The 13,728-nt window shown below is 36.0% G+C and overlaps 1 protein-coding gene across 1 annotated transcript in view; it reads right to left on the bottom strand.

Annotated features, from left to right (window-relative positions):
- The window catches only part of TRAM2 (translocation associated membrane protein 2), a 101,822-nt gene that overhangs the window by 16,668 nt on the left and 71,426 nt on the right, over positions 1-13,728 (bottom strand). The window contains 2 exon segments of the mRNA XM_074310660.1: positions 6,467-6,583; positions 7,926-8,035. Coding sequence (XP_074166761.1) covers positions 6,467-6,583; positions 7,926-8,035 — 227 coding nt within the window.

Raw genomic sequence — 13,728 nt, 5'->3', positions numbered from 1 at the left:
TGCTATACCAATCAAACTCCCAAGAAACTATTTTACTGACCTAAAAAAAAAAAATAACAAAATTCATCTGGAAAAACAAAAGGTCAAGAATATTAAGGGGATTAAGGAAGAGAAAAGCAAATGAAGGTGGCCTAGCTGTACCAGATCTAAAACTATATTATAAAGCAGTGGTCATCAAAACCATTTGGTACTAGCTAAGAAATAGACTAGTTGATCAGTGGAATAGGTTAGATTCACAGGACAAAATTGTCAATGACTATAGTTATCTAGTGTTTGACAACCCAAATATCCCAGCTTTTGGGATAACAACTTACTATTTGACAAAAAGTGCTGGACAAATTGGAAACTAGTATGGTAGAAAGTAGACATTGACCCACACCTAACACTGCATACCAAGATAAGGTCAAAATGGGTTCCTGACCTACACATAAAGAATATTATAAATAAATTAAAAGCACATAGAATAGTTTACCTCTCAGACCTGTGGAGAAGGAAGGAATTTGTGACCAAAGAAGAACTAGAGATCATTATTGATCACAAAATAGATAATTTTGATTATAAAGTTAAAAGGCCTTTGTACAAATAAAACTAATGCAGACATGATTAGAAGGGAAGCAATTAAACTGGGAAAACATTTTTTACATCCAAAGGTTCTGATAAGGGCCTCATTTCCAAAATATATAGAGAACTGACTCAAATTTCTAAGAATTCAAGCCATTCTCCAGTTGATAAGTGGTCAAAGGATATGAAGAGACAATTTTCAGATGAAGAAATTAAAACCATTTCTAGTCATATGAAGGTTCTCCAAATCACTATTGATCAGAGAAATGCAAATTAAGACAAGTCTGAGATACCACTATACATTTCTCAGATTGGCTAAGATGACAGGAAAAGATGAGGAATGTTGGAGAGAATGTGGGGAAACTAGGACACTGATACATTGTGGTGGAATTATGTGATATATTGTAGTGGAATTGTGAACAGATCCAACCACTCTGGAGAGCAATTTGGAACTATGCCCCAAAAGTTATCAAACTGTCGATACCCTTTGACCCAGAAGTGTTACTACTGGGATTATATCCCAAAGAGATCCTAAAAAAGGGAAAAGGACCCAGATGTGCCAAAATGTTTGTGGCAGCCCTTTTTGTACTGGCTAGAAACTGGAAACTGAGCGGATACCCATCAACTGGAGAATGGCTGAATAAATTGTGGCATATGAATGTTAAGGAATATTATTGTTCTGTAAAAAACTACCAACAGGATGATTTCAGAGAGACCTGGAGAGACTTACATGAACTGATGCTAAGTGAAATGAGCAGAACCAGGAGATCATTATACACAGCAAGAAGAAGACTATACGATGATCAATTCTGATGGACGTGGCTCTCTTTAACAACGAGGTGATTCAAACTAGTTCCAATTGTTCAGTAATGAAAAGAGCCATCTACACCCAGAAAGAGGACTATGGGAACTGAGTGTGGATCACAACTTAGCATTTTCACTCTTTCTGTTATTGTTTGATTGCATTTTTGTTTTCATTCTCAGTTTTTTTTTTCTTATTCTTTCAGATCTGATTTTTCTTGTGCAGCAAGATAACTATATAAATATGTATACATATATTGGATTTAATATTTAATATATATTTTAATATATTTAACATGTATTGGACTATCTGCCATCTAGGGGAGGGGGTGAGGGGAGGAGGGGAAATTTGGAATAGAAGATTTTGCAAGGGTCAATGTTGAAAAAATTACTCATACATATGTTTTTTAAATAAAAAGCTATTAAAAAAAAAGAAATGGCAAGCAAGATGCTCTCAGAAAAATCTGGAAAGATGTACATGAACTGATACAAAGTGAAGAGAGAAGAATAGGAGAACACTGTGCACGATAACATTTTTTATTGTGTAACAATATATTGTACTATTTTCAACTGTGAATGACTTAGCTATTCTCAGTAATATAATGGTACAATTCATTTCCAAAGGATTCATGAAGAAAAACACTATCCATCTCCAGAGAAAGAACTGAATTCAGACTGAAGCATACTATTTCTTTTTCTTTTTTTGGTTTGTTTTTTCTTTCACTACAAGATTAATATGAAAGTGTTTGCATGATTGCACATGTAATAACCTTTATAAAATTGCTTACTGTCTCAGGGTAGGGGAAGAAAGGGAGAAAATTTGGAACTCAAAATTTAAAAAGTTAATTTAAAATATTTTACATATAATTGGAAAAATTAATCATTATTCAAAAATATGATAGTATCCACAAGATATTGGCCCAGAGGCCATCAATCTCAACCATCTAATTTTAGAGATGTGGAAACTAAGGCACAGAGAAGTTAAATGACTTGTTCAGGTCACAAAGCAGTTAAGTATCTAAAATGGGATGGGAAGTTAACTCTTCTTGATTCTATCCACTATATCATACTGCCTAATGATGGAGTTAAACTAGATGGTTTCTGAGCTTCAGTTTCTTCATTTATATTTCTTTCTTTCTTTCTTTTTTCCTGAGGCTGGGGTTAAGTGACTTGCCCAGGGTCACACAGCTAGGAAGTGTTAAGTGTCTGAGATCAAATTTGAACTCGGGTCCACCTGAATTCAGGGCTGGTGCTCTATCCACCGCGTCACCTAGCTGCCCCCAAGTTTCTTCATTTATAAGAGGGCTGACCTCTAAGACTCCCCTGACTCTAAATATATGATGTTACCTATTTTAAATTAGTTTGCTATCCCAGGAGAAGTCTAGAGAAAAAAAAAAAAAGTCTTTTAATATTCTTTTGAAATCTTTCTCCCTATGAGCCAACAACAACAAAAAGACTGAACAGGGAGTTCAGTTTAGTTTTAAGAAGTTGGTAATGGTTAACCAGAAGAGTCATTTCTACTATTTGAATAAAATTAGTTTAAAACTAAATACTTTCTAGCTCTGTACTGGAAACTAAGGAGTGCCCATGAATTGAGGAAGGTCTAAACAAATATGAATGTATAGAAATGTAATAATTATAATTATGTGCCATAAGGAACAGGGAAAGAGACAGCTTTAGAGAAACCTGGGAAAACTTTTATGAACTGATCCAGAGTCATGTAAGCAGACCCAGGAAAACAACTTTATACCTTTTAAGAACTCTTTAAGATAAGCTATGATTCAAGAAGACTGATGATAATATATAAATACCCACTCACTGACTAGTAGGATGAACTCAAGATGTAGAACGAGACATACATTTGTGGACATGAACAATATAAAGATTTGTTTTGTATGACTATGTTTATCTGTTACAAAGGTTTTGTTTTTCTTTTAAATAGGGGGTGGGAGCTGGGAGAGAAAATAAATGCTTGTTAATTGAACAATTAAAAAAACAACTTCTTTTCCACATTAGTAAATATCTCTCAATATCCTTAAAAAAAAAAAAATAAATCCTACAGAGCACTAATCTGGTAAAAATATTTTCTATTGCTGTCCAGAGGTACTGGTGCCAATGGCATTTTCTGCGAGTATCCTGAGGAGAACACTATATCATCTCTCTGGGCCTCTGTTTCCTGTATTGTATATTAAATGGAAAAGAGCAATGCTGCTCCATGCCTTGACAAAAGACAATCTAGAGCTTCCCAAAAGAAAAAGTCCTTTATTCCACACTGGCTTCCTCAATTAATTACTACCATTATTGTTTAATGGAAATCCAGAGAGTAGGAGAAGAAATTCCTGGAGGGGGAGGATGGGGAGAAAATGATGAAAACGACTGAATGTTTCACTTTTTCCAAGGGTTTAAAAAAAATCACCCCAAATAATGACATTTGGCCCCTAAACCTGGTGTAAATGTGTCATACTGTGGGAGAGGGCATGAAGAAGGGAGGAAAAGAATGTCTGGGGTGGTGTCTGCAGAAGAAATGTGATTTAGAAACATGAGGCAATACTTTTGTAGGAGATGAGACAAGCCACTCCTCCCCTACTTCAAAACTCCAGTGGACAGTAGAGAAAGCTGGGGATAGGGGTGGGAAGGGAAGTCAGAATTTACATTCACTTGCATGTTGAACGATCCCAGCAAGCTCAGGCTTTTATGTTACGTGGGCAGGCCAAGGCCCTCTAAACCTGGATGTGAGTGGAATAGTAAACAATATAGAAGGTGTCTGCCATTCACAAGGGCCTGAATAATGCAGAGGTCTTCTTCCTACCTATTCAATCTCTGATGTAATTGAGCAAGTTGCTCTCCTGTTTTTCATTAACAAGAAGGAGGAGGAGCCATTTTGGTTCTGGCTTTGGTTGATGAGGACTGTTCCCTCAGGATACGTTAGGGAGGCAGCTGAGGGCCTAGAGCTTGGAAAATATGTTCAAAATAGGCCTCGGACACCACCATGTGATTGTTGGCCAGTCACTTACCTGTTTGCCTCAGTTCCTCAAAGGTAAAATGAGAATGATAACAACTATCATTGCTATTACTGTAAGGTTGCTGTGAGGATCAAATGAGATAATATTTGTAAAGCACTCAGCATTTACTTAACCATCCTGGGCTTCAGTTTCCTCCTCTGTAAAATGATTTCCAATATTGCTTCCAGCTCTTAATGTAAGAGTCTAGAACATGGGCTCATGGGTGTCCTAGTTGGAAGGAATCAGAGCTTTGCTTATTTTCCTAAGGGGCTATTTTCATACAAGGCTGGCTCCATGTCCTTCATGAGGACAATTTACAGATGGGAGTTCCAGGAAAAGAGAGTGGGATTATTGTTAAAGACTTCTGTGGTAACACTGGTCAAGGCTTGCTGTGATGAAGTCTACATGACTGACTGACTTCTTTTGATGTGCTGAAATTTTCTTGTATCCAAACTCTACTGCATCTGGATACAGATCACATATTTTTTCCACGTCTGATCCTGCAAGTCTGGCCTACCTGTAGTTTTTTGAATATGACAATTCATCTCTTGTCTCCATTCCCCATGTCCAGAATGATCTTGCTTTAAGCCTCTAGATTTCCCCTAAAAATGCAGATCAAAGCTCCCATTCTCTGGGAGACATCCTCGCTAGTAATGCTTTCCATTTTTATGTTACATTCTATCTTCTCTGTATAAATCTTGTATGTATCAAGTAATTTACATGTAGTTTCCCCATAAGAAAGTGGTAAGTGGTAATCCCTTTAACAATGCCTACTGACCGAAGAACTTCCACTTTGTGGAAAACCTCCTCGTGGTTAATAATTGTGGGCCCTCTAATCAATTAAAGTATTTATAAGATACCTAGTAAGTGCCGGGTACTGGAAATACAACTGGTATGAATGAAACAGTCCTTGTGGATCTCAACATAAGGTATATTGTTTCAATACACATCGAATGCTCGTGAATGGTCCATCAAATGGAGCTATTTTAGCCATAAGAATATTTGTGTAATTGAATTTATCATAAAAGATATTTTATATATATACATATATATATATATATACATATATATATATATCATAAAGATATATTATAAAATCCATAAAAGGATTTAAGGTGTTAGAATCAGTACTCTTAACAAGGAAAATGACAATGCGGTGGAAAATAAGAGACTGGCTCTAGTTAGTAACCAACTGTGGCCTTGGATTAGATATTTATCCTCTTTGCTGAGCTTCTCCACTTTTTGCTACTGCTCAATCCCTTTTTATCACAGAATAATGTTGGGTTAAAAAGCAATTCCATCCATTAAGCATATTAAGCACTTATTGTATTTAAATCTAAAACCTAGAGATACCTATGTGCAATGCACTGTGTTATATGTTAAGGATTTAATGGTGAACTAAGAGAACTAATGTTCTTTGCTATTAAGAGAACAACAATCAAGGTAATAAAGATCAAGAGTCTTAAAATCTGAGGCAGCTAGTTGATCTAGTAGAACTGTGACATAGCCCCTGGCCCTCAAGGGCCATAAATAATTATGATATATTAAAGAATGTGATGAATGTAAAAGTCCAAAATGAAGAATTTTAGCAGGGAAAGATGACTTTCCACTGGGAAGGGGGAAGAAGTCAAAGGAACAGAACCTGGATCCTATTGGAAGACCTTCAACAGACAGAGAAAGGCAGGAAAGTCCATTTCACATATGATATAGGCAGAATGAGAAAAGGCCCAAACAAACAGGATAGGACAGAATGGGGAATGGTGGGTTGTCCACTTTTACTACAATGGGAGAGGGATGAGAATGAGAGAGAGAGAGAGACAAAGGTTGGAAAATTTGAATCGGAGTATAGAGGGCTTTAAATGCTCATGAGATGTGGTCTCCCCAAAACCACATTTGTATTCTAGGCAAAAAAGTGTTTTTAGTTCTTAGGCAGAAAGTACTTCAGGATTATAAAGTACTTATTAGTTTCTTCTAGTCTGCTAAGTACTTTGTAATTATTTTCATTAGCTCTTTAAATGATGACAGCATGTTCCACTCAATCTAGACCACCCCCCCTAATAAAAGGCTGCCAATTGTAACCCTCTATGATGACTGTCACTCACCGTCACAACAACATACAAGCACCAGACCAAGGAGCTGAGATGAAAGGCTACCAGCTGTCCAGATTCGTTGAACTTGCTGTGTTTGACCTTGGAGAGATGAAGTCGCCTGCTGATTTTCTAAAGGAAAAAAAACAAGAAAAAAAAAAAAACATGCATACACAACTTCCATCTCCTTCCCACAAAATATTAATAATATTAAAAGTATGAAGCAAGCATTGACTTGAAATGTATTTATTAAATACCTACTAGATAAGTATTTAACACTGAAGTATTAAGTCATATGCTATGCCACTTAAATCATATTCTATGCCAGGCCAGACACAAGCATCTTGAGAGAGTCTGAATGATCTAGACTGTTTCTTAGACAAAGAAACATAAATAACTCTCCATACTCAAGACTGTGCCTTAAATAAAATCTGTGACTTATATTTTTCTTATCTCTTCTTCTTTTAGTATATACAAAGTATAAACTAAGGGCTCAATGAATTTTCACACACTTGGCCCTGAAGAAAAGATGGTAAAATATACTACCTTTTCTTCTTTTCAGAAGCAGGAGATTATCCTACTTTCCTATTCTATCTGTCTTGGCTGATGTGTTGGTTAGTTTTGTTGAACTGCTTCAATTCAACAAATTTTTTTTTTATTCTTTGTTGCAAGGGATGGTTCTCAGGGAAGGGGAGGTGGAGGTATAAAGGCTTTTATTTGGAAATAAGAGCGAGATAACAACAAAAGATATTGATGATAACCTACACAAACAAAAGCATCATTTTTAAGAGTATTTAGTTTGAGAATCATTGATCTAGACCCACTTCTTCATTTAATGAACAATATTGACATTCTACAAGTAAGTGGCATTCCCAGAGTTACATAATTACTATTAAATCTTAGAAGTGAAATGTGAATCCAGACCTTGTAAATCTAGGCTGACAAGTCCAGGACTGACTCAAGGACTATAAGAAATGAAAAGAAACTGAGGTGATTAGCAGAAATTAAATAGTAGGACTGCATTTTTGTTTGTTTCTTTAGCAAGGCAATTGGGGTTAAATGACTTGCTCAAGGTCACACTTGCTCAAGTGTTAAGTGTTAGAGGTAAGATTTGAACTCAGGTCCTTCTGACTCAAATGCTGGTGCTCTCTCCATTGTGCAATCTAGCTGTCCCAATAGTAGGCCTGTGTACATCTATATCAAGATAATCAAGAAAATAATCTCCTTGGTGAGAATGATGAGCAGACAGGGCTTTTGTTTCGGCATTTCTAAGTTGTAATTATTCATGATCACGAATAAGCCTAACAATCATGGTAATCAGTCTATGGGACTAAAGAATTGCAACTTGCACACAGGAGGGTGGGTGGCAGAGAGTGGGGGACACTGGAATGGGATCCAGTTCAAACCTGTCTGGCTTCAAGTCAGGCAGAAAGTACTGGAGAATGAACGGAGCCCAAGGATGGGTAATACTTACATCCAAGATGTATTCCTGTACCACAGCATGCAAAATGATGGTGATGAAGATGTAAAACAAGATTGTGACCAGATCCTTCAGTCCATAGTGATACTGAACAGTTTCGCTCTCTGTGGAGGGAACAGGAAACAAGTCAGCATGCTTAGTATTAAACCTGCTAGTCTCTGGGGAATTTTAAGGACCATGGCTTAAGTTTTCTGTCAAAAACTCATCATCCCTTCCTTTAAGCAATAAACATTCTGGAAAAGGGCAGTGATTCCACTTTAGTGGGTAAATTTTGTTGATTCCAAGATAGCCACTGGAGACTTGCAGAGATGGCCTACATGTCTATGAAGGTTGGAAAATTTAGAAGCACAGATTTTTAGAAATGGAGGCATCACTTCTAAAGTGAGAAATGGTTCAACAAATGGTGAAATATAAATGTAACAGAATATTACTGTGCTATAAGAAAGAACTATCAAACTCACAGCCCTCTTGAGTATAGTCTGAATCAGATCTAAATGTAATTGGGAAATGTTTTAACAAAATAAAATTGCAAGACAACATTAAAAATAAAAACAAAAAATTGGCATGTATATAGTTACCAATATGTGTCATGCACTGTGTTAAGTACTTTACAAATAACTTGTCATTGTTTAACCTATACTGGATTACTTTCTATCTAGGGGAGGGAGGAGATGGAGAGGGAGGGAGAAAAATTTGGAACACAAGAGTTACAAAATACAAGGGCAAATGTTGAAAACTATCTTTGCATGTATTTTGAAAAATGAAAAAAATTATGTCATTTAATCTTCACAACAACAATGGGAGGTACTATTACCACCCCCATTTTATAGCTAGGAAATTAAGGCTACCTTTCTTGCCCAAAGTCACACAGCCAGTAAGCATCTGAGGCTAGGCTAGAATAGTATACAACTAACTATAGACAGAAACCTATTATCTCATAGCTCTAACCACCCATTGTGCCATTTCACATACATCGTGCTCCCATCTACATTCTGGAAGTTCATTTCACTACTGAAGAACTAAAATGCTTAGGAAGTTTTCCCTGATACAAAGCCTAAATTTGCCTTTGCAAAATTTCACCCATTCAGTGTTCTGGGTGCCTCCATCTGGGGACAAGCAGAATGAGCCTGACCCCCAAGTCCCAGGAACACCATATCTTTGTTGTAGCTCTGCTGTGCCTGCAGTGGGAAACGACTCATACCCATGTCTGGCAGATCAGAGAATTCTTAAGTTTTAGTCTTTCTGTGTTTGGTTCTTTGCTATCTTTCTGCAAATGGATATGATAGAACTAATCTATTAGGAGAACACCAAATCTGAGAGCTTTTAAATTAATTTTTCCCCCAATTTCATTTATTCTTCTTCCTATCCCCTCCCCCGCCACTGGGAAAAAATAAAACAAAACAAATCTTGATAATAAACATGCAAAGACAGAAAAAACAAATTCCTATGTCATCCATGTCCAAAAATATTTATGATATGTTATGAAGTTTGTTGTCTCTAAACTAAAAGGTGAGTACTAAGCATCATCATTCTCCTGGAATTATAGCTAATCACTGCATAAATCAGAGTTCAGAAGTCTTTCAAACTTGTCTGTGTTTGCAATGTTTGTATTATAGTATAAATTGTTTTCCTGGTCCTGCTCATTTCACTCTATATCAGTTCATTCAAATTCTCTCAGGTTTCTCTGAAGCTATTCATATCTCATTATTTCTTACAGTAAAATAGTATTCTATTTCACTCGTATAATTTATTTAGCCATTCCTTGGTTGGTTTTCTAGGAGCACTGATAGAAGAATCTGTAATTAATCCATTCTACAATGTCCTCCCTTCATTGTCACCAATGATAGGCACTGATAGAGGTTAAAGGTGGCACTAACCACCAAGTAAGAGAGACAAAAATTTACAAGTATTTAATCTGCAATGTTGGCCATAGTGGCACTGGACTGTAATCTGTGGCTTTCAGAGGGCTTCCTGGTACCCATATCAATGTACATAATATGTACTATGTCTACTGGTGTACTTAACACCAGTACTAGATACTTGAAAATTTACAGAATGATGAAAACATGGCAGGCAGTATCAGGTAATATATAATAAAAAACCAACCTCAGAATCGAGAAGAGAGACTAGCTCTGTGATTCTGGGCAAGTGCCATGCCCACTCAGTGACTCAAGTAAATTTCTAAGACTCTAAGTTATAGATTATTTGCTGAGCTGAATTTATTAGAAGGTGTTTACCTCATCAAAAATTAGTTATACCAATGAAATAAGGTGCAGACACTAAAACACACACACACACACACACACACACACACACATATACACACACTTAATTCTTTTTTTATTTCTAATTGATTTCATATTTTTATTTTGAAATTAAAAATCAGATATGTAAATATGCATAGAAGGGCACAAAATACACACACTTAATTCTCAATCACTATGAGAAAAGAACCCTGTAATTTTTTTTAAAATATTATAAAATATTTAATATTTTATACTACACACACACACACACACACACACACACACACACACACACACACACACACACGTTGTGTCAAGTAAATCAGCATTAATTAAGGGCGATGTATGTCAGGAACTGTGCAAAACACTGGAAGTGGGGAAGAAAAAGGCAAAAGTAGTTTCTGTCCTCAGGAAGCATAGTCTAATGAAGGAGACAATTATGTGAATAATTAGGTATATAAATGATAAATATAGAATAGATAGAAGGTTATCTCTTTTAGTAGATGGAAGGTACTAGTAAAGCCTCCTGCAAAAAGTAGGGATCTAGGCAGGAAGTAAGTTAGTGAAACTAGGAGGTGGAAGAGAGAGCATACCAAGTATGGGAGATAGTACAAAAGTCAGAGATAGAAAATTGAGGTGTGAAATGTTCAAAGAGCCAGTGTTGTTGTATCTTAGAAGATGAGAGGGGAGTATAACATAAGGGCATTAGAATAGTAGGAAAGAGCTATGTGCCAGACATTATGCTAAGTGCTGTGGATACAAAGAGAGGCAAAAGACAGTAAAAGCACTTTGAGAATTATTATTGGCTGTGGGACAGTGGGCAACAATGAGTGACATCACCTCCCTGAGATTCAGTTTACTCATTAACAAAATGAAGTTGATAATGCTACTTGCGTGTCCCATATCAGAGTGTAGTTATTCAAAAAGCATTTTATCGATTATATCGACTTGACGGTTCCAGGGCTTAGAGAAGCTTTATAGTCAGAAATAGTAATTTTTGAAAATAAAAACTATATCATGTCTTAAAAAAAAAAAAAAAAAAAAAAAACGAAGGAAAACTAGGAAGGACTCAAATTATTAGAGCTTTAACATCAACAGAGTATTTATCATGTAATAAGAGAGACACTAGAAATTATTGGATGAGGAAAGGGTGAGAGGATGGAGAAATTGGGAATGATATCAGACCTTCACAGGGCCAAAACCTAGCACTGGTGCTTAATCATTGATAATTTAATTAATGTATCATCTCTTTATTCCTCTCATTTCCTCACCTCTACTATTGCACTAAAGTATTGCAATAAGAACTGAGGATACAAAGTAATCTGCCCTCAGAGGGCTTATATTCTTTTTTTAAGTTTGAAAGAAATATATTTAAAGCAAATAAAAGGAATCAGAATATTACAAAGTGAGAGGTAAATAGGAAACTCATTACTCCCAAAATATAGTCAGATGAAAATGAAAATAAATTCAAGGCAATAGATAAATGAATACATGTTATATCCAATCACTTTTATTAAAAGAAAAAACCACTTATATAAACAAATTATATTTTATAGTAGTTTATATTCTAATGGAAGAAATGACGTGTCAATAACTATACCATGCAAGAGTGGGCTGCCTGGGGAGGAAAAGGGAAGAGAAGAGAATATAATTTAAAATGATAGTGATACGAAAACTTTAAAAAGACAAAATGCAAAAAGAATACTCTAAGCACTACAGAATACTAAACAAAATGTACAATGCTATTATTCATATTCTAGTCAATAAATACTTATTAAGCATCTACTATGCTCCAGACATTGCTGAAATAAAAGAAATCAATTCTACTGAGGGATATAACATGTCAATAGGTAAAATATACAAGATTATTTGAAGATCTAGAAAGATCAGGAAAAGCTTCCCACAGTAAATTTGGAAGGAGGTTAAGAATTGATTCTAACAGGTAGAAATGAAGAGGAAATACAATCCAGGCCTGAAGAACAAACAAGAGTATCTAAGGGCATAAACAAAGGTGACAGAAGACAAAATTAATAAATTCCCTTTTATTCATTCATTCATAACGACCAGTTTGTCTAAAATGGAAAGTTTATGAAGGAGAATGATGTTAAATATCTAGAGAACTAGAGGTGAGATAAAATGCATAGAGAACTGACAAGACTTGGCACCTGACTATATGTAAAAGAAAGAAGTCAAGGAAGATGGAGGATGGGAACCTGGATGACAGGAAACAACTTTAGCCTAAAACCCAGAAAAGCTGGCAATGCTACTGTATACTCCATGAATTTTTGTGGAGTATATAGCCTAAAATCTATAAATAGGATTGTTGAAGGCTGTCTTCTCAACCCCTTCCCCAATAAAATACTTTCTAGGGACCATTCTATAAAGAGAGACATATGATTTTTTTCTCCCCTCTACCTTAAGAGCTCTCTTTCCAAGCACCCTCTGGGCCTCCTATACTAAAAACCCTTTGCTTCTCCATCTAGTTTTTATCCTTCCCAAATCTACTACTTTCTAACCTGTCCAGCTGATCAGCTGGTCCCACCTCTATGCTGCCCTTACTCTCATCCCTATTCTATCCCTGCCCCTAACATTTATTAGCAAAAAGTGCCTTTTGTCCAATTTTCCCTCCTTCAGTAACAGCAAGGATAAAGCTCAGAACTCCTAGGCAAATCCAGGTAGATTGCATCTATTGCTTCCCCTTATCTACAAAGGCCTGTCACAGAGAAGAATTAAATTAGTCTGGCACAATTTGCTTTTCACAAGCCATTCTAGCTGCTACTTACTCAGCATACTGTGCTTTCTTACAATCAGTTCCTGGGATAGAGTGCCTTTGTTTATTCCTAGGCACTGTGGATCAGACTGGTTAGTCTCTAACCACAGTAATTCTGGATGTTACATCAGTTTACAGCTCCTGGTCTTTCAGGGCTACACCTGTTTCCCACATGTTCTTGGGAGTGATCAAACCACTCAATTTATTCACATTTTTTAAATGGGTTGAGTTATTTGACCTCCTAATACTGAGGGTTTTGTTTTGTTTTTTTCCTCCCATCTCTAAAATGAGGAGGTTGGAAATGATGGATCTATCTCTAGGAGTCATTTCAGCTCTAATATTCCATGAGTCCTTTCTCCAAAGATTCTGTGAGGCATGTCAATAGGTTCTTCTGGTTGACCCATCTAGCTTGAGAAATACTCTTCTCCAATCAACTTCCCTGGTCTAGCTCTGATTCTTTTTCTGCCCTCCTCTCCCCATTCTGCTTAGCTGAAGAGGAGAAGAGAATGAGCATTTATATAGTGCCCAACTATATGCTAGGTATTGTGCTAAGCACCTTACAAATATCTCATTTGAAATGAAGCAGCCTCTTCCCCTTTTAGAGAGTTCTAATTATAGCCCATAGTGGGTATATAATAAATGCTTAATGATTATCTGAATGATTTAAAATTATAAAGGTACTCAAAACTCATTTAGTATACAACAATTTAATGAAAAAACAAAAATTTGAAATTGAACACTATAAATTATAATAATCAAGCTTAATTCTGAAGAGAGGAAC

This window comes from Sminthopsis crassicaudata, chromosome 4, assembly GCF_048593235.1.
Source record: "Sminthopsis crassicaudata isolate SCR6 chromosome 4, ASM4859323v1, whole genome shotgun sequence".
Classification (NCBI taxonomy): domain Eukaryota; kingdom Metazoa; phylum Chordata; class Mammalia; order Dasyuromorphia; family Dasyuridae; genus Sminthopsis; species Sminthopsis crassicaudata.
Note: the sequence above shows the minus strand (reverse complement) of the source record. Positions and strands in the feature narration are given on the sequence as shown.